Source organism: Mesitornis unicolor, unplaced genomic scaffold, assembly GCF_000695765.1.
Source record: "Mesitornis unicolor isolate BGI_N332 unplaced genomic scaffold, ASM69576v1 scaffold12595, whole genome shotgun sequence".
NCBI lineage: Eukaryota > Metazoa > Chordata > Aves > Mesitornithiformes > Mesitornithidae > Mesitornis > Mesitornis unicolor.
In genome coordinates this window covers 30,395-55,176 of record NW_010184902.1, presented here as the reverse complement: position 1 = coordinate 55,176, position 24,782 = coordinate 30,395, and the positions used below count along the sequence as shown (strand labels likewise).

At 41.8% G+C, this 24,782-nt stretch overlaps 1 protein-coding gene across 4 annotated transcripts in view; it reads right to left on the bottom strand.

Moving 5' to 3' along the window:
* ITPR1 (inositol 1,4,5-trisphosphate receptor, type 1) overlaps nt 1-24,782 on the bottom strand; it is a 158,101-nt gene that overhangs the window by 116,858 nt on the left and 16,461 nt on the right. For all 4 annotated transcript variants that reach the window (XM_010184649.1, XM_010184650.1, XM_010184648.1 and 1 more), the window contains exons 3-5: nt 5,273-5,388; nt 1,482-1,568; nt 165-323 (exon numbers count right to left, since the gene is read on the bottom strand). In XM_010184649.1, coding sequence (XP_010182951.1) covers nt 165-323; nt 1,482-1,568; nt 5,273-5,388 — 362 coding nt within the window. The remainder of the gene's footprint in view (nt 1-164; nt 324-1,481; nt 1,569-5,272; nt 5,389-24,782) is intronic.

Below are 24,782 nucleotides of genomic sequence, written 5' to 3'. Positions count from 1 at the left end.
AGTTACCATAGCGATTTTCCTCCCCCTCACGACAGCATAGGAAAAGGGTTGTTCCTGCAACATCACACACTAAGAGATCTGTGCATTTCATTAATTGCAAGACAGACCTCCTGAACCGAGCTGTGCACAAAGTGATTGGTGAAGAGCCTCCTCGGAGCACTTACACTGTCTCCAATGGAACGCAGTTTGTAGAAGGGCTGTATGTAGAACCAGGAACCTTCATTTCCAGCTTCATCCAAGGTCACTCTCATAGCATTCTTCTCGAGCAGAGCTGGGAGCCTCTTATTTACTGTTAAGTATTTGTTACTTTTTAAGTGAAGCAGCTAGAATAAGAATTAGAGTTCAGTTCTATGAATGCTCATTTTTCCTCCCTTCAATAAATAGCACGTGTGCGTAAGATAACCACAGTATTATACAAGAATTGAAAGAAAAACTAAATTATATAAAAATACTGATTAATTCACGCACAATTTCACTTACATTTCTTTCAGGATATAAAAAGTCCTACAGCACAAAACACCTTCGGCTAATCCAACAGTCCCTTCTCCAGCAAATGATAAACACTTCGAAATGCTCTTGCTCATTTACAACAGGCTGCTCGAAAACCCAGGATCAAAAGGGGACTGAGTAGTTCTCCCTGGTATGAAGGGAGTGGTGAGAAGCAAAGTTGCTCTTTATCATGCTTTGCTCGGTCTGATTTAACAGAAAACATGACTGCTTTAAAGGGCAGCCAACCAATTCCTCCTTGCACCAAGAAAACCTAGCCTGCCTGTGCTCCCAGCCACTCCCTCTGTTGGCTGCTATTATGTTAGCAGAATAATATAAAAAACATTTGTAGAGGAATTTCTTCTTTAATTAGATTATTTCTTAAAACGCTTAGGTAACTACCCCTACTTCTGCAGCACTGAGGCACTCTGCCCAGTGGAAGCAGGTCTGCTTTGTTCCAGGGTCAATCCACACCTGCTGCGTATTATTAAAAACCTGTCTTCTTTAATTATGCAATTATTCTACTTTACATTTTTATTGGGTTTCATGCTATTTTTTTTCCCATTCCCTAAGATCCATCATATCCTTTGCTTTAATGGACTGGCAATTACTTATATGGCTTGATTTTCCTTCTCTGTCAGTTTACGATTTGATGTGTCAACATTTGATTGTGAGAAGCCACATTTGGCATTGTACAGTGCCTGCACCACCTTCCAAACTGCCAACTCTAATAAAGACTCTAAGAAGTATTTCTGGAGAAAGCAATCATATGGTGACCTCAAAAAAAGACCAGATCCAAAGCACAATTAACCCATAATAAAAAAACGTGACTCCACCATACACCCAGTTCTTGCTTCACAGGATCCCACTTCAGGACGCTGTCACACTTTGCAAAGCTACAGACTCTTGTCCATGAGTCCCAGAACTTTAAAGTCACATCGAGCAGAAAAGTTTGAGCAAAATCCTACACAGCTTGCAAATTGCCCACAGCCTACCTGGATAACATTGCCATACTGGATGACCGTTCCCAGCAGCTTTCTGTTTTCAGTTTCGTTCTGTTTCTTTTCCAAATCTGCCGCATGCTGAAATTAAAGGAGAAAAATTCAATCACTGACTGTTTTATAAAAAGTGTGGCCAAACACTCAAGGTTCTTTAAAAGTATTTTCAAAGAACTGGAAAAACTGTGACCATCTGAAATGATGCAATTCATCCAAAACCACCATTTCCAGCTCCCTTTTTCAGTTGTTTAGGAAGATAGACACACACCATTAAAGCAATCTGTAATTTGGGTAGAATTTGACAAAATTTTGGAATAAACATCAGATGAAAAGTTCAGACATGATAGAAGACAAACCATGAGAAGAAAACACCGCACCTATGGAAGGAAGGTGAAAAGGGATGGGTAACGACTCGAACCAGGAAGTCTATACTCCTTCAACTGACTTCTGTACAAATTGAAAGAGAAGGACCTCAACTTCGGATCTTTATTTCACTTTGCCACTATAGGCCCCAACTTTTCCACAGCCTGTCTTTTCTGGATGACTCTCATCACCTTCACCATGCAGCAGGATTATTTAGGTGATGTTTACAAATGTCCACTGCAGCTCCGAGTACACGGGTGCCCAACATCCCAGCAGCACTGCGTCCGTCCTTCATGATGCTGAAAGATGTTCTGTGCTGCATTATAGACCGGCTGTGAAAATACAGCTGGGCATCTCCGTATCGCACTAACATGATAAGAAAAGGGAAAGAAAGCCCTTGCAAAACTGAATGATCATAGGGATGCACTGTTCTATTTAATAATTTATAACCAGTCTCTTGCATTTTGTTTTGTATTAAAAGAAGCAAACTATTTTGCCCAGGCTGTTTTTAAACCACTTCACTTGGTAAAGAACTTCTCTCTTACTTTACATGAAAGACTAATTTTTCATTTAAAAAATATTCTGTATTTGCTTTAACTGGTTATCTAGCAGCAGATAGTAATTTAAAACTAGACTTTTTTAGAGGCTAAGCATCAAGGTTTATGGTTTGATTCTCAGATCTCAAGGACTATGGCAGGTGCAGTTTTCTCCTGCATGAGAAGGAAGTGCCTACAGCTCCAAGCTGTAGCAAGGTAAAGGAGTAGTAGCACAGGACACAGCTCAGGTACTGCAAAGGAAGAGCTATCTGTACACTTATAAGATTTCGTCACCTTCAGCTCACACAAAATGTGCTATTTTTAGACATTCTGCTAGGTATGAGAGTTGGCTCTTGCTCCAGGAGAATCTGGAATACAGATGTTCATACAAATTCAAAAATATATTCAGAAATACAATGCAGCATTATTTTCTCTTTATTATTGAGAAGTATTCTGTCAAGAAAAGGATTTCTTCAAGGCACTGGGGCCCTCTCAACTATCAATGGCAATCACAGAAGACAGGACTTCTCTGCCTGCACTGGATTGGATGCCAAATTTATTATATATAAAGAAAATAGTATATTCTGTGAAAATATGATTGAGACTTTGGATGCATTTCAAAAGCACACACCAAAACTGACAATCATTCAAGAAAGAACCATTATCTCTGGCCACTAGATGTCAGCTTCTCAACCAGCACCGATTTTTGATACCAAAGAAAGACAAGTGTCCCAGATTTTAAATCCCTTAAATGGCATTAACTTAAAATAACCTGACCTCAGCATTGAGCGCTCCACAGCAGACAATAAATTCCACCAGCAGACAAACAGAAGCCAAAAAAGGCAAGTGATGATGAATACATTGCAATCACTAATTTTGTTAGAAATTACATGTGCTGATACAAAAATCTAATCACAATTGGATGCATGTGTTTGAGGGCACAGCCCCCCCAGCAGACAACATGCAAAATGCAGGGGTTTTAGTGTATTCCATGTGCCAACAAATGGAAAAGCTGACACGTGTACCCGTATGATTGGCAGAAAAATAAGTTCTGATATAAGAGTGATGTATATGGGACCAACTTATTTTAAAGCCGTGCATCAAGACCCAGGTCACTGAAGACCTGATTTGGCACACGCTGCTTAAAGGATCAGCCTTTATGTCAAAGTGATGCATATTAAATAATGTCCAATAAAACTGTAAAGTGCTCAAATCCTCTCAATAAATCAAGCAAGCAGTTCATGCACAGTGGTATGGTTCTGTACAAACATCACTCATCTGGCACTAAATACTGCAAAAAAAAAAAACAACGAATCCCATATTTCCATAGGGACCCCAGCACAAAACAGTAAAAGTGTCAGACAAATAGGAGCTGGTCTCAAACACCTGAACTGGTGAGTACTGAGGAAAAAGAGACAACTTTAAATGACATTGGAATCCAGGGCAAGTACACAGTAATTTTCTTCTACCTTATGCAGTATTTAGACCATATGTTCTCTTAAAATCCATGAACGCATATACATAACCTGCAGGCATAAAGTGTCCTCTTCCCTTTTACACTGGAAAAACCAAACCCAGGATGCCCCGTTCTTTAAAGCTGGCGGGGTCTACTTCTCTTATCATTCAAAGGGGCAGGAGAAATGTGGAGCAAGTGAGGGACCTCTGTGCTACAGCCAGTACCAAAATAGCTTTCTCCTTGCCAAGTTCATATTTCTAGGTTATAAAATTATGTTTTCAGAAGCAAAATGAGTCAAACACTCAGCCTTTGTGAAGTGCAGGAGCAAGGCAGCCATATGGCAATCAGCAAATGACACTCTCCTACAGGGCCATTTTGTAGTTCAGTCTACAATGAGCTTAATATAGGCTTAAAGAAACTAAAAATATTTAGAATTGTAATTTTGACATGAAGTACTCTAGCTATGTAATTTTAACATAAACACAGTTTATTTAACTCTAAAGTCAACAGATGGTATTTAAGTTTAGTTGGCTTTTTTATATAGGAACTCTAAAAACAGCAATCAATTGCCTTACTGGGTTTTCAACTGCTGAATATCAACATTTTACCCAGAAAATATTAAATACTGCAAGCTAATAAGGAAGAAGAGGCTGTCTGGCTTTATAATTACTCATAATTACCCATCAACCTTCGCATGTATCAGCAGCAGCTATGTTTGCTTGAGGAATCCCAACAGATTTATCAGACTGGTAGCTCAGATGGCATCGACCAGCACAGCTAACGCCCGTGACTTCCCAGGCAAGACGCAATGCCTGAGAATCCTCTACTCCATGTAGCTGTTTGAAGGATCCCATTTTTAAGCCGTTACCACCCAAAATGCCCATGTAGAGCAATACTACAGGTTAACAACAAAAGCTTAGATGGCTACTGTGACTCCAAATCAGTATCATACATACCAATACTGGAACACACAGACTGCCATAATTCAACACAACAACACAGCATTTGTCATCAATCAGAGCTAGATCCCAGTCAATGTCTCAAAAGGAGTCTTGTATACTGATTTCTAGGTACTTTCTTGGTGTCTCCAGTTTAACTGTGCCAAATTGGTTGGAAAGCCTTATTTAACGGACACAAACTGGAACACAGGAGGTTCCACTTAAATTTGAGAAGAAACTTCTTCTCAGTGAGGGTGACAGAGCCCTGGCCCAGGCTGCCCAGAGAGGTTGTGGAGTCTCCTTCTCTGCAGACATTCAAAACCCGCCTGGACGCCTTCCTGTGTAACCTCATCTGGGTGTTCCTGCTCCGGCAGGGGGATTGGACTGGATGAGCTTTTGAGGTCCCTTCCAATCCCTAACGTTCTGTGATTCTGTGATTTAAAGCAGTATGGGTGAGTGTTGATGATCAACAGCAGCCTAAACATGAATACTTACATGCAGTTTATTGAGTAGCACGGCATCTGTTGTGCTGTTAGCTCCTGGCTTTGCTGCTTTCCAGAACTGCTTTTGAGCAGAGTACCGGTTCATGGGACATAGTTTGAAGAGGCAATCTATAAAAACACATGAAATAAACAGAAAGATTGCTTCAACCATTTGTAATTATCTGGATTTTTGCTGCTAGCATTGTTCAAATATTCCAGCAGCAAGGAAAGATTTATAAACAAATTCCAAAAAGCTCTTGATCAGACAAATGCTTTTTTGAGCAACCGGAATGTTGCCCCACGAATGATAAAAATTAACTGTTGCTGCCAAACATCTCATGCAAGACCAGAAAATCTGTAACTCGGCCCCGTCAAAAACCCTACCATACCAAAATGGCAACACAAATGGCAACCAGATCCATTTTGCATTCCTACAACTTACCGGTTTTCCACTTTAGCAGGTACGCTACTTCACACAATTAATGTTAGGTTGGGTTTGGTTTGGGTTTTGTTGTTGCTGTTTGTTTAGTTTTTAAATCAAATCCCTATGATTGCTAGGGGAAATAAGGCACAAAGAATTACATAGCAGCAGCATAAAACACCCCCAAATAGCACGCACAAGTGCAGATGTTCAAAGCACAGTTCCAGGTTAACAGTAAACCCCTCGGGCTGTTGGGTTTTTTAACCCGTCCACTGATGCTGTTTATTTAACATTCGGCCTGGCAAAACCCAGGGATTACAGCTCATTAGTCTTATTATAAATACATTTTTACATTAAAGAGATGTTAACTTATCAGTAATAAACCCAAATTAGCTGCGTTTACTATTTTGCCTCTTCTCTGTTGCTAAGCAACTGAACACGCAAAAAAAACCCCAAAGCAGTCTATTCAAAGACAGCGCCTAAAGGAGCAGCTTCGAAGTTTACACAAAGCGCCAAAAAAGCCAGGAAGGCTCTTCCCAGTGCCTCTGGCGATGGTGTGGATGTAGGGCTTCGGGCTTCTACTCCACATGGTATTTCTCAAGGCTCCCAGTGTATTCTCACAGGCAAGCACCACGATTTGGGAAGTAACAAGGTGAAAAGAGCCCTACTTGGGGATTTTATCTTCACTATCTGAAAAGCACAGCTGCTTAGGGCTCACTTGCCAATAGACACGTTGGATGTATGTCAACCAAAAAGGGATAAACATCACAACGAAGACAAGTCATTCCAGCTCTGCCAGAGGTTGAAGTTGCTGGACCCTGCTAGACCTTGATAATTTCACCTCAGGATGCCATTTGAGAGGGAGAGCTTTGCTCTTTTCATGCCTTCCTTAAAGAAAGGACCCATTTGATGTCACTCCGCCTGTGCAGCCCATCCTCAAAGCACCATTTGAGCACACCAGGCAACATCAAACACCTTTCACAGAGGGGCAAAAGTCCGTCTTCAAAACTAACCACCTTTCTAACAGGGTGAAGCACTGGTGGCAGATTGTTGTTTCATCGCAGTGAGACCCCCAACTGTCAAATGACCTGAACGTGTCCCAGGCCACCACAGCAATTCCTGCAGCCTGGTGGCCCAGTGTGCCAGCAACAGATACAGCAGGAGCTAGGTATGGCACTGGGAACCTTTAATTAAGAGCTAAGGGTACATGGGAGGAGATTTAATTGCATCTATCCAGAAAACCTCACCTCCACTTCGACACTGCCCCGCATATAGCTTCTGAACAAACAAGAAAAGTGGAAAAGGAAGGGCGAACCACACTTTCCAGGTTTGCTCTTTTCAATGTATTTTTCATTTACATAAAGATGATTCACAGAGATTGACAGCGCAGAATAGATTCAGAAAGCCAAAGGGCTGGCACTTTAAGCTAAGACTATGCATTGTCAGCAACACACCAGTTATAAAATCTTCTATTTTTGCTTAAACCATCAGTTCACACAATGACAGCAATTAACACACAGAACCGCATAGAAGAATTAATTGTACGCTAGATTTAGTCACAGTGCAAATGTACTTTTTCCCATCCTTTTCAGTCAAGAAAGTTGTCAAGTTAAGCCTAACTTATACACTGTTAATTGCAAGCAGCCTCCTCTCTTCCCTGTAGCATGAGGGAGAGGTCTACAAGCGTTTTTTTGACCTTGTCCAACACAAGGAGGGACCATAAAATGTGTTTTTCCTAGGTTCTCTTCCTAGTTAGGAAGCTACAAATCTAAAACAAACAATGAAAAGCACTCAACAGTTTTTCTTCTAGTATTTGTTCTACACAATTTATTTCTTAAGTGGCTGAGGAGTTAAACTTAGCGTTATTCACCTCAATGTGACCACAAGAGGCTGGTTAGAACTGAATGTATTGCACCATGGGTCTGACTACATGAACTTTATGGCCAGAAGACTTTTAGATCTCCAGATTCCATCGGATTATATGTTTACAAAAATCAACATGCAAGGATATGCAGAGTGCCATCACGGTCTGCAGTCTGCAACCCACAGAAGTGATGACTGCAAGAGAAACCAACTCCTTGTCAGACACTGTACTATGGAAGTTATTTCTAACAGATCCAAAACGAAGCTAAAGCAGCTGAAACGACCAACTATCTGCTCTGATCATGGACTCCAGCAGCTTTAGCCACACAAAGTGATAAATAAATCTATCACTGCAAAGCCAATACATCTTGTTATACAGTTTGTTGAGTATTAACCATGAAGGAATGCATTTTCTTTTCAGATCTTCATGACATACAGTGAAGAATGGCAGATTCGCACACTGAGTAAGTTTAAAACTAAAACAGTACGTAACTGCTGATGAAATGATGACACATCAGCAGGCGCGAACACCGAACAAAGGTCCTGCAGGAAAAAGTGACTGCATAATTGTATACGACCCCATCACGCATGAAGATGATGAATGAAGGTTATATGGACACATACTGAATGTGCATTTCAACGCTTCTGAGCTAAATCCTGCTCTTTCGTCAGCAATCGCTTTGCATCTAATAAAGTGGACGGAGTAAGACCATAACTGCACCATGTGATACATTAATGCTCTCTGTTTGGACACTTAGATCCCCACATGGGTCTCTGCCACCTGGAGCTCACAAAAATAATTTCAGTAATGTTTGGTTATCCTCCACATGTACCCCCGTCACAGAAGAATAATCAAAATAAAGGATACTGCAAACAGTAGAAAATTCTCTGTTCTGAAGTATTCTGGGGTTCACTAAAGAGAGGAACTTGCCAGCTACCTCACGCCAACTGCGATTCTTTCTACTCCGTGCTTCTCATTTTCTCTTCTTCCTTTTCCATTCCCTTCTCTTGCTCCAGGCCTTGCTCCTTTCTTACTCAGTCACAATCTCCAAACTTCCAAACCTTCCTGCCACTCGAAGCCCGACCAGTCAGATTCTCTACTTCCATCCCAATTAGTTTATTTAGTCCCCAACAACCAAATAATCCATCCCTTCTCTTCTCTCACTACGACTGCAACATACGGGTCTCCACCTGATACTTGAGGCAGAATTATGTTTTGCCCAGACAATCCTCATCTCCAAAGGCTTCCCAACTTCATCTGGGCTCACAGATGCAGGACTTCATTTAGGAAACGCTCTCTATTTCACATACCATAACATCAGGAAGATCTGTCTGGTGCTGCCCCATGACAGCCGGCTTGCTCTACTGCTGGCTTCAATTCAGTTCAGTTCAGTACACACAATCTTTGCTTTCACAGCAAAATGAAAAAACCTGATTTTTTTTTTTAATGGACTTTGTTGCATGGGAATTTAAGTAGCATTTAGGTAGCATGTTAATGAGATTATTATAAAATATAATGCAAGACTTGTCCAAAATTGCAAATAGCCATTAACTTCAGAGAGGCTGGAATGATTTGGAGAAGCAAGCGGAGCATTTCAGAGCCCACCCAAGATGTAGCCAGCTTCTTTCACAACAAGCTGCCTAGAAATACAGTAACTCAAACTCAGACATAACTATGCAATCCCAATCTTCCCTTCAGAGGGTTTCCCACTGCTCGGGGCATTAAGTGATGTTATGTCAATCCTACCCTTGGTATATGAAGCCAGCTCAGAAAGTTGCTGAACTGACACTGCCACCATCCACAGCTCTTCGTGGGGCCTTTGGTGGGTGTCAGAGCTACCGAAAATTTCCATCTTTGTGACTGGCAGAGATCAGCTCAGACCAGGTTTGAGTTGCACTACACCATTTTTCTCAGTCTGCCACTCTTTAAAGTGCTCGTTTCTAAATGATCTGGAAGTACTTTTAGCTTCAGCCAGGATGCTTGTGTCATACATCACTCATTTTTTCCAAATCTCCTTTGGCTATTTTAAGCATTCAGTAGAAATTCTTCACCAACTTTTCTGCAGTTAGAGAATGAAGGCATCAGCTATTTTGTTGGCAAAAAGTTGCATAATTGATTTCATTTTTTTAAACACAAACCTGGACTTTACAAAATGCCAAATGGATAAAGGTAAAGAGTCAAGCAAGAAATTATTCCCCCTCTCAAACATTGTATTTCAGAGTACTTTCAGATGAGGGAAACCTATAAAGATGAAGATATTTAAATAAGTTGCTTATAAAACCTGCTGAATATTTAACACCAACACAGCTGTTTTTTCATTGCTTGGAAAAAAACAAACTCCTTTTTGCGCAGCAATGCTAAAATCAAAAGAAAATTAGCAACTCCCTGTTAAAATTTAGCAGCTTCTCTTCAGACTTTTCTATACTTAGCTGATATTTCCCCAAGGCCAAAGCTAGCTCACTGTAAAGAATAAATACAAGGACAGTCGTTTATTTTTTCATTTAAAATATAAAAAATAGCAGCAAAGAGGATGAAGAAGTAACAAAGACGGCAATGATGGAAACGTTACCAATAGAAGTTCTCAACTTACATTTATGAAAGCTGCACAGCTTTAAGACACTCACAAAGATGACAACACTCCCCAGGATGAAGAGATTATTTATTTAAAGACAAAATGAAGACCTCTCATGTTTAAGTGAAATATTTTCATGCAGGAGGCATATAGAATAATACAAAATGCATATATTCAATCACAGGCAAGTTTCACCTCCTCAGAAACCCTCGGATTACTACATCTTCTATTTCTGCACTTGTTCCTTCTGAGGTTTAAAATGAATAGATGACAGCCTAGGAGGTTCAAAGAATATAGAACAAAAGCTGCTGCAGAAATGTGTTGATTATTAATCACTCCTGCATTTCCATAAAGAGGGAGGAAAAAAAAAAGGAACCTGATCCTACTGAAATGACTCTTTGTGATGGGAAGACATCCTTTCATTTTCAATTTGCAGTGAAGCAGCACTGCTGGGAGCACAGCTGCTCCTTCCAAAACACAGATTTCCTCAGGATGCACTGTCCCGGCAGAGTCTGCTCCAGCCACAGCTCCAGCAAAAGACCCAAACCCAAACCAGAGCCGTACACATTTAGTCCAGCAGAAGACGACCAAAGCCAACCCTCACACTGCCCACAGTTCTGCCACGCCACAAGTGGAGAAAATTCAAGCGCAGGTGAGAAGAGCATTTGTATTCCAAGCCCAAAGGTCTTGTCACAGTGACACAAACTGCTGCAGAAATCATTTAGGATTCAAACGCTGAACTAATTACCTGACAAAATATATTAGATGTTTCTGCTGCTGTGAAGTTTGTTGCCTCCTTTCTGCACGCTGCTGCATCTTGCCTTTTTAAGGGCTTTCAGTGCTTTTATTTTTAAATCAGAACAAAGGAGGAAAATCACCCTTGCAATCAACATCTGAATGATTTATGATCTACATATATTTCAACTTTTATGTTAAAATAACCACCCTCAAATCATATCTGCAAGACATGAGGGTAACCACCCTCTTGCCACTGTACTCATTTATGCACAGTTCTACCAATGGAAATCATTACTTCATTTTTTCAAGCTGTAACAACCTAAGAAATAACATAATTACTACTAACTTAGAGCTGATGTATCAAACCAAATAAAGGGAAAAGGCTGCAACAGTGATTTCAGAGAGAAAAAAATTACATACCTGAGAGTTGGACACTGACTATCCATGCCAACTAAATCATCAGTATTCATTAATGCAATATTAATTAAAAAGCAACGGCTTTCTGAACACGTAAGAAATGAGCATATGACTTCCCACAATGTTGTTTGTAACTTTACAATAGTACACACAGCATTTTAGATATACCAAAACTTACTGTGGTATAAGGCTGTCCTTCAGCGAAACCTGAACAACATAACTTTATTCTAACAAGGAAAAGCAAACACATAGCTCCTCACCTGCAGGGAAAACCACCCTGTGAGGCTCTGTGTGGACACAGACAACTCACACCACTGCAAGCAAACCCCTCCCAAAGCCCCCAACACCACAATGGTAGCAAAGTGCCAAAAAACCCACCAAAAGACGAACGAGAAACGCACCTTGAAGTAAACATCTTAGGTACCAAAGAGCTCAGAACACACCAGAGTTTGTTTTATTTCTGCATGTAGCCTCTTCGGTCTCCTTCAGAAAGAAAACTGCTACTCGAAAAGAGAGAAATATTTAGACACTGCATATACAGGCAGTTCCAAGAGGAAACATTCGCAGGAAAGGGCAGATTCGTTTTTCAGTCTCCGGTACGAGTGGCATTGAGCTAAGAGGCTTCACGAAAACAAAGCCAAGAAGGACAGCAACACAAGCAGAAAGGAAAAAAAATAGCAACAACTGATGCATTTCACTAAAACATACCTCATTTGACATCTAGGGGATCAGGTTAAAGAACTGAAGAAAACTGGCAGCCTCCTTGTCACTGAGGAGTGGCACCACAATGGATAACATGTCCCTGGATGGGGGATACACAGGGCTACGAGAGATCTGCGAAGACAACTGCATGCTGAGTTTCCTCAGAGAAAAATGTTACAGAGTGAATGCACCAGGTATCCTTGCAAGCAGTAAGGAACAGGTCTGATTTATGGACACAAATGGTAACTTAGACCAAGAGAAAGTACCTAAGAATAATCTAAAAAAACCTTTAAAAAAAGTCTGGCTAGTAACAAATACAAGCCAGGGAAAAAACCTCTTAATGTTGAGGAGAGGGGGGAAGAAAAAGACAACAAAAAAAATCAAGAGAGTTCACAACTGCACACATTAATTTGAGCTAACCCAGGATCTCAAGAAAGCTCTTGGCTTCAGCAAGTGTTTTTACTGTCTTCACTCATCTCCGTCTCTGGTCTAGCACAAAAAGAAATCCTGGACTACAGGGAAACCTGGCCAAGAGACAAGTCCAGTGGCTAAGCCCCTCTCCCACAAGTACTGAAAATTAAGTTGCAAGGAGAAACTTAACTTCCTACAAAGAGAAGCATTCGTACTTCATACAAAAGGAATTCAGCAAACCAACGTGCATGAGTGGCACAGAAGCATTTTTAAGTAAACTGTCATGGGTTTAGCCTTTGTCCCAGCTTTGTGAGCTGTGCTCTTAAATCAGGAAGCCATCTCCTCTCTCCCTCTTAACAGTTTCCATGATAAATCTCCCTACAAGGCACTAAAACACAGAACATGAACCCTGGGACATTCTTCTTCAAAATCTTCAGGTCTTTCCAGTCTACATCAGTAGTGTTTTACACTGCCAGTGAATCAAAGCATATTTATCCGCTGGCCGTATTTAATTTTATTTTGACTGCTCACCCTTTGGATTTCATTTCCACATTTGCTTCTTCACTTGTTCCAGCTTTTCCGGAATAAAGTTCGTGCTCAAAACGGGTCAGGAAGTGCGAGCAGGCGGTGGGGAACAGCTCGGACAGTTCGAGCACAGGAAGAACAAGAGAGATCAAATTTAAACACCCTCTAAAAGCATCGATGTTGAGTGGTATAGGAAGAACACAGTTGTGCTAATTGACAGAGTTGACGTGACTGAACAGCATAATCAAAGATGTTTCTATTTAAGAAAGCTTTGCGTGCGTGCAGTAAGAAACGAGTCACCACAGCATCACACAAAACAAAAGGCAAATTTTTCAGCTGCTCAATAAAGTAAATCGATGTTCGGTTTTTAAATGCATTTGGCTTAAAGAAAATCCACATTGCCAGAAAAATAAGATATAGGGGAAGTTAAATAAATATTTGGTATTGTTGAAGTCTAGGTTGGAAGAGCTGAAGAAGTAAAAAAACTGAATTCGGCGCTTCAGTTTTTCTCACGCTGATTAAGTGCTTGGGATCCCTTGCCCAAAATGCTCATTTGTTTCCTTCCTCCCGCACTGCCTGCCGCATTCCCAGTTCCTGGCCCCACCGCCTTCTCCAGAATTACCCAGACCACAGGTTTGTAGGCCTGGCAGTCCCTCACACAGCTCACCCTTCCATCCCAAAGGCAGAATTAATTCAGCCCGCTCCATTCCCGATGTATCTCCTCAAGTCATCTATTCCACCACTGCAATATTTCTGTATCTAATCTATTCATTTGTAGAATTTAAGCCCATGACTTCTTTCCCTCTCCACGTGAGCATGCAGAACAGACCTTCTCCTCCCTCTCCCAGCAGGATTTGCCCACTCCCCTGTCCCACAACTACTGAGATGTAAGACTCATTGGTCTTGTTAGTGACCATCACCCTGCTCTGGACTGGCTCTAGCTGGCTCCTATCTTTCTGGAAGTACAACGTGCACTACTAAACAAGATGCTTCCATTGAGGCTCTGCCAGGAAGTACAATTGAAAAAAAAATTTAAAAAAATCACTACATCTTTTGGCTTTTTCTTTTTAAATATATTCCAAGGCAGCAATTGCACTTCTTGTAACAGCACAGCACCAGCGACTCCTATTCAAGCTGCGATTCTGGCAGTCCCATCCTCCTCCTCCCTGGATGCAGTCAACTAAGTGCACCCTAATATGCCCCCACTGAACTGCAACGCTATCTTTCAGATAATTTCTTCAATTTTCAAGGTAATTCCGAGTGAATTCCCAAGTCGCCATTGTCCCTATGGAGCTTGCCAGCTGTGAAAAACGCAGCTCCCAGCAGCGTGGCAGCAGACACCTGGTGTGACACTGGCAGCCACAAACAGCATCCATAAGGTGAGTATTGCCACAGGGACGTTCAGACTTCCATAAATTGGCTATAGATGGACTTTAGCAGCACTATTTGAAGAGCTTAACAAAGCTAAATGCAAAAAAAAGCCAGACCTGCTTTAATTATAGAACACCACCCTGGAGTGCAGTAGGGCAGTGATGCTGCTGAACGGTGCTGCACTCCCGGGCAGACAGAGTAAAACACCAGCGTCCACATCTGTTTTCTGAGTCTGAAAGCGTTACTCCTTGCTTGCTGTTCCTAGGCTTGGCTGGAGTCTTTCACCTCACTTACTGAGGCCCTCTCTTTACTTTAAACAGTCACCAGCCTTTTGGCAGGAGACCAGAGATGCTCTTGCTGAAGCCTATCAAGTGATGCTACTCAATCTGGCCAAGTTCACTCCGCCACACCCCTTTGCAGGAACAGAGCACAGAAGACGCCAACAAATCATGCAGCTAATTAAAATTTGGCCGAGTCCTCCACAGTGTAGTCTTAGCACTGAAGATCACACTGGTTTGTCATTTTAAAAAGTAGATTATGCTGACAAGGTATATATATGCTGTAAGCACAAGTGCTGCCATATATTGCCTCTGCTCAAATTGTCTGCAGCACCACACCAGTGCATTACAGCAGACAATAAAACACTTCAAGCACTTCTAAAAAGCACAACATTCCAGTGTGACAGCACTGAAGAGTTAAGCTATGCCAGCACCTCTGGTGAAACACAATCTATAGCTTTAGAGATCAAAAATGAAAGTGGAAAACAGTCCCTGAACTAGTGAAACAGCCCCTTCCAGGAACAGCTTCAGAGCACTGCTTTACCAAATAAGGGAAGCAAGAGCTGGAAGCCAAAGCAGCAACGCCAGGCTGTATTAAAAACCCAGACAGCTGGATAATAGAAATGTGAATAAGCCAGCTTCACTAGACCGGATTGCAAATGGGAAGAACAAATGTTCAGTGACCACGAGCGGAAGCAGAGCCTGCCAGCAGCGGCCTGAAGGCATTTATCCCCGTTGCCGGAGCTGGCAGCACATTCTTAAAGGAGGCTAGGGTTTTATTTTTTAATGCAATGCCGTGATTCTAAATAGACAACGGGATCACCATAGATTATGCCTGGAAAGAGATGCTGATCGTGCACACACCATCACCTGAAGTGCTTGGCACTCGACTGCAGCAAGCATTGCTAAAACAAAAATCCAAATCCTAAAAAAGCACTGTGTATCCCAGACTGACACACGTTTCACCTGTACGGAGCTGCCGATATGCTACTGGATGAGGCCAAGCCCAACAGTGGAGCTGCTAAAGAGAATACTGTTCATTTTTCAACATCAAAAGAAACTGCTTTGGGTTTTTAATTTTCATTCTTTTTTAAAAATGAAACAAAAGAAAAACACTACAGAGATGTCATTCAATTTATTTTAGCCTGCTCTACTACTTCATTATCTTCCAGAAGAAAGAGGCAGAACACGCTATCATCAATCTCTAAGGGATGTTGCGCACAGGCTCCAAGTGTAAGCCTTTTGCAGAAATACAGGTTAACTTAGTGTCTAATTTCCAGTGGACGCAGCAGCTTCTAGGACTCCTCGTTTCAGCACAACTGATTATGTTCCTGGAACACAGACTGCAAAAACCTGCAACAGGATCACCAAAACTTCATACAGTAAATCAAGGAGTTAAAACATATCCGTATAGGAAACCATCGGTTTAACTGCTTTAACTTTTTGTCCAACTATTAAGCAAACCAAGAAGTTTGTTTTTAGGTGCTGTAATATCACACGACATCACTTGCCTTATTTCCCTGAAATCCTTGAGACAAGAGAAACCAAAAAGGGCCATTATGCAGATACCACAGTAAAAACATGCAAGTGATGACCTCAAGCCCTCTTATTCCTCTGTCCTGCCAAAGCAGGTGCTCCCCTGCACCCCGCTCACAGGAGCTCCACTTTGCAGTACCTGGCTTTCCAGTTCGCTCTCCCTCTCTGTGCCAGTCACACCAGTGCTCTACCAAAGCCAACCCAGGAGCATCCACCCATGCCTTCAATCCTGAGTGCCACTTGCTTCCTAAGCCAATTTATCTCCCAAGAACACAATATCTACCTGTCATTGAATTTCAAAGCCTATTAATTGTTGAATTCTCAGTGTGTGTGAATCAACAGATCCATTCATTTCAGCTGCAAAATATGAGCAAATCTGTACATTAGTGTGGCATTTGACAGCTGGAGGGCCTCCACAGCAACACATAATGAACTGGAAAACAGGAGGCAAAAAAAGTGATGATTGTGATGACTGAACCTTTACCTAGCTATCACTACAGCACAGTTAATTTTTAATATTGTAACTGATGTGCTTTAAATCAAGATGCATTTTCATGACCTTTAATTGATCCTTATGATGGAACTGAAATGAAGCCCTTGGAATATCAAAAACACATCAAGGCATCTGCAGTGCCAAGGGAAGCGCCAAAAAGGACTGTGCATCACCATCTCGCCCCCAAGGCAGGACCACTGCCACCACAACATACATCCTTACCTGTATTTGTTCCTGAAAAGTCTAGAGGAAACGAATATATTCAAATCACTTTGTGCTACATCCATTTAAAAAACTTCCTTTTCCATAAAGAACAATAATTAGGTGTTTTCAATGTTTTAAGCCATCTTTCAAGCTGCCTTATTGACATAGTGATAACATATCAATCAGTGCAGAAAAAGGCAGTGTTCAACTGTGATGGATAGGCTGGTGAGCACCATTAGATAATGCCAGATGCATCGCTATCTGAGCACATCCCACACTCATATCCGCACAGAGTCAGCAAAGAGAGCTGTCGCTTTTCTCAGTAGCCTCAAAGCAGCAATAACCTTCACTGTTCAGAAAAATTCACTTGAAGTCCGTTTAACATTGCTCCTGTCCCTTCTCTTCCTTCATTTATTTCAATCACTGTCTTGTTTCCAATTATTATTTGCATCATAATCATATTCAAATTGTTTCCTGGTTATGTGTCAGGTGGTTCAGCCTCTGCTTCCAGACCTATGGCAGGTTTATGCCTTTATTTTCAGGATTTCAGGTTGATTTAAATCCAGTATGAGATTATTTTTTCAGAAAAGATCTTGGCACTCAGAAACAGCAGGAGCAATTTAAAAAGCCCCATTAATAGCCAACAGATTTGATAATACCAATTTGCAACTGTTGGTCTGCAGCGTGAGACGCAGCAACAGTGCTGGCAGATGCAATCCCTTCGTGGGGGACACCAGGACAAACAGCAACTCAGAGTCAAGGCTGCCCCAAACATGGACCAAAGACCAAACCCCACTGGTTTCACAGACGTGATGGAGTGTTTTAAGAGACTTACTCTGCAGCCCTCTCCTGCTCCACTGTAAATTTAAGAGGAGTTCACAAGAACTACATCAACGGCGATGCCTGAACAGCATCGTTTCACCAGTTTCCAACCCCTAAGAAATGGTCCTTGGCACTGACCGCTACAAGAGCGCTCAATGCACCAGCCCATGCCAGCTCTCCCGTGGAGGTGGTCTGAAACAATGCCCTTAGATTTATGACTACAGAGGAAAATTGCTGTAGTAAGAGGTAGGACTTGACTATGTGACTCATCTGTAGACCCCAAAGATACCCACAACAATTTTAAACACATGCTTTTGGAAAAACAAATATACAAGTCTCTTGAACCAACAAGCGACTCTCATATATGATAAACTAGACGTGAGTTACGAAAGATGGATTGCAAGTATTCTTGATGCTGGAGATGCTAAAAAAACCAGATTGTGCCTGGGACTTCAGAAATAAAGCCTCTTTCAGCAAATCAGAAATGAAACCCAGACGCTGATGCTATCAATCATGGAAAGAACCAACTGTACTGATTAAATATCTGGACCTTATTCAAAGATAACTGACACAAGCAGAACAAAAACTCCCCTCAAAACACCTGAGGATACGTACATTATGCGAAACAAAAATCTAAGTGACAAAGATGTGAGAAGTTGATTATCTGTAATTTCCTGAGCTTTCAGATCTGGATGAACACTTGGGACTTTCCTCATTGCCTTTCAATTTTAACAAGTTGTTCACAGTATGAAAAGGAAGTCACTAGAAGCAGTGGCTTAAACTTACTTGTCTGCCATGTCTCTGGATTTTTAAAAGGTGAACTTCAAGATATTGAGCATGTCTTCTATTTGACCCTTGAAAATATTCCAAAAGCCTCCTACTTTTCCATTTAAATACACACATTAGATACTTTCTGGCACAAATCCTTTATTTTCTTACTCAAGATCAGACCACTAATGACACTACACATTAAGTTAAATGAAGAACTTTTTAAAGAAACAAGGATTATGAGACTTAACCAAAAGATATTGACTGTTACAAACTCATTTGCAGTGAATTATTTTTCCATGATCTTCCACTGTCATAGAAACTGAGAACTATTAAAGACCGTAAGTGGTCATTAGTGCCTTGCATCCTCCAGCAACGTGGCAGAACTGAACCCCTTCCACTATGCATTTTTTCCCTCTTGGTCATTCAAAAAAGCTTTGAAGGGTTTTACAAGGTGAAGCCATTTAAAGTATGGTTAAAAACTTTACAAAGACTCAGCATTTAAAGAGAAACACATAAACTGCTCAAGGAAAGCATTGGAAAATTGTGCATGCTGTATAGCAGCAAGTTTCTGAGCCAGAACAGTTCTCTATCATTGTCATAGTAATCACATTTCTTCAAAAGGAAACACCGAGGCTGGAAGCACACAGAATCACAGGAGTTGGAAGGGACCTCAAAAGCTCATCCAGTCCAACCCCTGCCAGAGCAGGATCACCCAGACCAGGTCACACAGGAACACGTCCAGGCAGGTTTTGAATGTCTGCAGAGAAGGAGACTCCACAACCTCTCTGGGCAGCCTGTTCAGTGCTCTGGCACCCTCAGAGTAGAAAAGTTTCTCCTCATATTCAGGTTGAACCTCCTATGTTCCAGCTTGCACCCATTGCCCCTTGTCCTGGCATTGGACATCACAGAGCAGAGCCTGGCTCCTTCCTCCTGACACTCGCCCTTTACAAATTCATAAACATGAATGAGGTCACCCCTCAGTCTCCTCTTCTCCAAGCTAAAGAGACCCAGCTCCCTCAGCCGCTCCTCATAAGGGAGATGCTCCACTCCCTCCATCATCTTTGTGGCTCTGTGCTGGACTCTTTCCAGCAGTTCCTGCCCTTCTTGAACTGAGGGGCCCAGAACTGAACACAATATTCCAGATGTGGTCTCACCAGGGCAGAGTAGAGGGGAAGGAGAACCTCTCTGACCTACAACCACCGCCCTTCTGATACACCCCAGGATGGCATTGGCCTTCTTGGCTCAAGGGCACATTGCTGGCTCATGGTCATCCTGCTGGCCACCAGGACACCCAGGTCCTTTGCTGCCTGGCAGCTTTCCAGCTGTTGGAGTAAGGATAGACCAGTTTTTGTATTCCATCCCTCAACTTGCACTACTACAGACATCAAATGGTATAATTTCATGTACATTATCTCCACTCCTTTACAATAAGATGTCTTGAAAATTGTCATCAGATAGCTCACACTCACAGGTAACCCACATTTGGGGACACAAATGACCGCCAAAATCAGAAAGCTCTCAGCCTTCACTTGAGAGCTGCTCATGGAATATTAATTAACTTCATGAATCCCAAGTTTTTCTTGTCAAACATCCCCACATGGTACTTTTACTAATAAATACAACCAAATAACTGCTGAGTATAAGCCTTGTTTGTTATGTATACACCTCAACTTCTTTATTTTAGTAGAAGTATTTAAACTGAGACTGCTGATATACCCACTGTGATACAGCAAGGATGGATCCTTCAGTTGAGCAACAGAACCGCCTTTTGCTCTATTCTAATAAAAAAGGGATAATGTCTTCATCAGATTTCATCAAACCCCTACTCAGTCATCGCCACAACTGACCTCCACGTTACATTTACAAGACGATAATGTGGACAGAAGCAAGCCAAAGGGGTTATCCAGTTGCAGTAATGGTATCCTGTGTAGTTGCACCATTGCATCCAGCCCTGCATGGTCAGTTTGCTGCTCTGTAGGGATACGACCAACAGGAAAAGGCTTCCAAAGCTGTGGTAAACCTTAGCCTCGGACAGCACACAGCTACCCAGAGTGAACTGTAGGAACACCTGACCTCAAGGAGAGACAAAAAAATGTGTATACACACACATAAAAACCATCTGGCCAGGTCACAAGCATATTCCAGGTAAAGGACTGTCCATTAATTATCAGCAAACTTAATGTGCTGGCTAGATTAAAAAAGCGTTTTTGAAAAGTAACACAGTTTTACTGCACATCCTTGGAGGGCCACATCACCAAAAAGCAGTACTTGTTTAAACAACGCATGAAGGCACACAGGACTGCCAAGGCACTCTGGACTAGAAACAAAGGCCCATGAAGTCCACACCGTGCACGTTAGCTCTGTAACCTCTTCCCTTCCAAGTAGTGCAGAGCAAGCCCATTTCCTCTCTTTAATGACCCACCCTTTCCCTAGGTGCCTCCAAAGCTCTCCCATTATGAACACTTGACAGCAAAGTTCCTAGGACTGTTTGCAAGAGCAGATTTCATGCATTATCCTCCCCCAGTGTGGCCCTAAAGCAGCTGGTTCCTGCCTACACCCACCCCACGCTCTCCTCCATGGCAACACTTCTGTGCACCAACAGGGAAATACAGAGAAAAATGAATAAGAGACTATTTCTGTGTCCTCAGATCTAGCACCAGCATGATGCTAGTAATCAAGAATCATTGCAAAGCAAGATGTCCACTTCAGCAATTCAGTCACTTGTATAAATTTTAATTGAGAGGTTGGACTAGCTCCATAGGAATCTAAAAAGCCAACCTGACAGCTGGCTGAGCCACAGAAATCCCACACAGGATGCTGCCTGGCAAAGCTCAAGCTCAGACTATAAAAGAAGTCTTCCTGTAGACCACTATGTCTTATGAAAGGGTTATTCCAATAAACACCTTTTCTTAAGCAGCATAAATACCTGGTCGCTATCATCTATTCCTCCTACCACCCTCAAGCATCTGTCCACTAAATAAGGATAAAAAGATACTGCAGCCTTACCATACTGAAGGATAGATTCACACAGTTCTTTCCTGTACAACCTGCTACTTCTGTTTTATGTGTATATATATGTAGGTTTTGCTCAAAGATTCCCTTTGATGCAATCAGAGGCAACTCTCACCAGGCCACCCAACTGATTCTGCAAAAGCTCTGTCCAGAAGCGACTCTCCCCAAGCCACCCACACCATTCCCAAGCCACAAGCTTGAGGACACAAAGCACAGAACAAGGCAGGTCCTGTCCTGGAGAACATACAGTGCTGTACACAGAAGAATTTATCTGAGGTCACAACCAGAAGGACAAGATGTACATATTGATGCACGCAAGGATGTCCATGGACTATTCTGAAGGCACTGTCTGAGCAGCACAAAGACCTGAAGAGGCCAAAATGCTGTAGGAGGAGCTGCTCATTTCTTCAACTGATTCAATCCAAAAAATATCCAAGGAACTCGTTTTGAGCAGAGATCAGAATAATCCAGCACTGTACTGCTATAAACATTAGAAAGCACAGTTTCTGGAGCAGTCACTTTCAAAAGTGGAAAGAAACCTCTAGATAAACTTACCTCTGCATTTACAAAATAATAAATATGTATAAACAAATGTTCTCCTTTCAACTTACCAATATCAGGGTACCATGCCTTTACACTTTAAAAATCAAAATACTTAAAGCACGTTTAAAATTAGCGTAGTGCAAAAGATACTTCTAATAAAGTATCCACCAATAAAAACGGTCTTTGGAGGTGGGAGAAAATCTCAGGGCTTCCAATATGAGCCACATGCTAACTGAACAGATATTCAGAGTAGCTGAGTCATTGTGATTTTCTGAAATGAGCCTTTAACCATGACTTAAAGGAAGGAACATGAAGTGACAGGCACTTCAAACTCTTTGAAGGATAAAAGTTTTTCCTTTAAAGTTTCCAAGTCTAAGACTGCAGCTCATTTTCCTGACACTCTCCTCGCCCCCCACTTTTTTTTTCCTTTTTGAGTACTTTGATGTCTAGTTCCTAACACAATGTTTGACTTTTATCCAGTATTACCCATAATTTAGACCCTGCACAAATATCACATTGCTCTTCAGCGTAGTTACCTGTTTGGGAGCTCATACGACACTCTCTCACGGGACTTCTCCAAGCCAAGACTCCCAACACCTTTGTATCCATAGCGAGCAAAACAGTCTGTGGCAACGGACTTGTGTGACTAATTCGAGGTTTTAATGAAACTGCAAGGTCTTTTTTTTCCTCTCCAAACTCTACAAGTAGCGCCCCCTCCCCACTACCTCCAGTTGTGGTTTTACAGCTATGGTAGCAGCAGTGCCATCAAAGCAATGACCAGGCTCACTATACTTACAAAAACATAAAGCAGACAAATAAACCCAGCAGTTTTCTGCCCCGAAAAGGTACAATAAAGAGAACAGAAAATGTAAACATTGGGAACACCTGAAGGGAAAGCAAACTGGTTGGTGGGAACAAACCTCTCAAGGATCACAAAGATCCTCAATACAGCACAAACACATGCAAGCTATCCTTTACGAAAACTTTAATAAAGAAAACTGAAAGAAAAATTTCTGCAAACAGAAATCCCCTGCCCCTGGAAAATGTCTGAAACAAGAACCACTTTTTCTGACTTTTTAAAAGAACTTTTACAGTTTTCCCCCCAGTTTTCATTTGTGTTTCTTTTTTCTTTTAAGCTTCAGAAAATGAAAAACTTTGGTATTTTCATGTTCTTTTCAATAAAGGTTTCTTGGAAGCGTTACAAGAATAAAAATATTTTATCTAGTTTTTTTTCTGAACATTCAACTATCTTCACCAATGCAAAGAATAAGAATCCCACATGAACTCCCCTTCTCAAAAGCCTGCAAAGTGCTTCCCTCTCCCCCATCCCTTCTCCTCCTATTTGATGGATGCTGGCTTGGGATGCGGAGGCTCCCCAGGTGGTACCCGCTGGAAGCGTGCTGCCATGCCTGCCATCCCTTCCATCTCAATTCCTGCATCCCAGCTCAACACGTGTCCAAAACCACTGCCTGTCAGTTTAAGGGCAGCTTTTTCATGGTCCTCTATCAATTTGACTGCCACTGCTGGGCTGAAGTCATTCCCGAGGCCAAGTTCACACCAACTGAAATGAGTTCAGTCTTAACACAGCTACGGGGTTACCCCTCAATCAGGCATTTCTGGATGAGATTCTGGAGCGTGTTCAAGAGAAGAGCCACAAGGATGGTGAGGGCTCTGGAGAACAAGCCTGATGAGGAGCGGCTGAGGGAACTGGGCTTGTTCAGCCTGGAGAAGAGAAGGCTGAGGGGAGACCTCATCACCACCTACAACTGCCTCAAGGGAGCTTGTAGAGAGGTGGGTGCTGGTCTCTGCTCCCAGGTGATGGGGGATAGAACAAGGGGAAACGGCACCAAGCTGTGCCAAGGGAGGTTCAGGTCAGAGATAAGGAGGAAGTTCTGTACTGAGAGGGTCGTCAGAGGCTGGCACAGGCTGCCCAGGGAGGTGGTAGAGTCACCATCCCTGGATGGATTTAAAGAGTGGGTAGATGAGGTACTTAAGGATATGGCTTAGGGGGTAGACAGGAACGGTTGGACATGATGATCTCAGAGGTCTTTTCCAACCGAGCGATTCTGTGATTCTGTGATTTCCTAGAGGCAAAGCACTAATTACTCACATTTGTTCCCTTTATGGCTTTCTCTGGTACACAGATGCCTTCAAGGTCCTCAAAACTACTGTTTAGCACTGAGGATTGTGAAGACTGAAAAACTATGGTGATGGCTGCTGAACTTTCAAGGTAACTTCAGCTAAATACTAAAACCAAATAAATGTGAAAACACCTTCTCAAATTTTGCATCAGATAAAAATTAGAAATTAAATGCCAACCATAATATTAAGGTTAAAAGAAGCTGATTTGAAATACTGGTGGATATTCAGCACAAGAGCTACAACATTTAAATAGAAAATCCCCTGTAGTGTTATCCCTTCTCTTGCCATTTTTTTTTAATATATATATGCACATACACACACAAACCAACCTGTAAGGAGACTGTAAGACAAATACGCTGTTAAATTCCAAAGAGTTATCTGCAGGCAAATTCTGATCCCAACGCAGAACTATCATCTGTCAAGACTCCCAAGTCTCCACAAAACGCGAAAACTTTAGGCACATGACTGACAGCATATGGAAAAAAAAATATATTTGGAATTAAATCTTGTAGATCATATTTGAAGGATCTTCTCATTGTCATTCTCCATGACCAAGGCCATCTGCCTGACAAGGAGTGGGAGGATAAAAAATCTTAGCTTATTTTAAAACTTGTCAATGATAATCAAGAATTATCTGTAAAATCTGTATTGCCTTCAGATTTTACTTTCCAGTCCCTAAGACACTAGCTCGTAGATGCCAT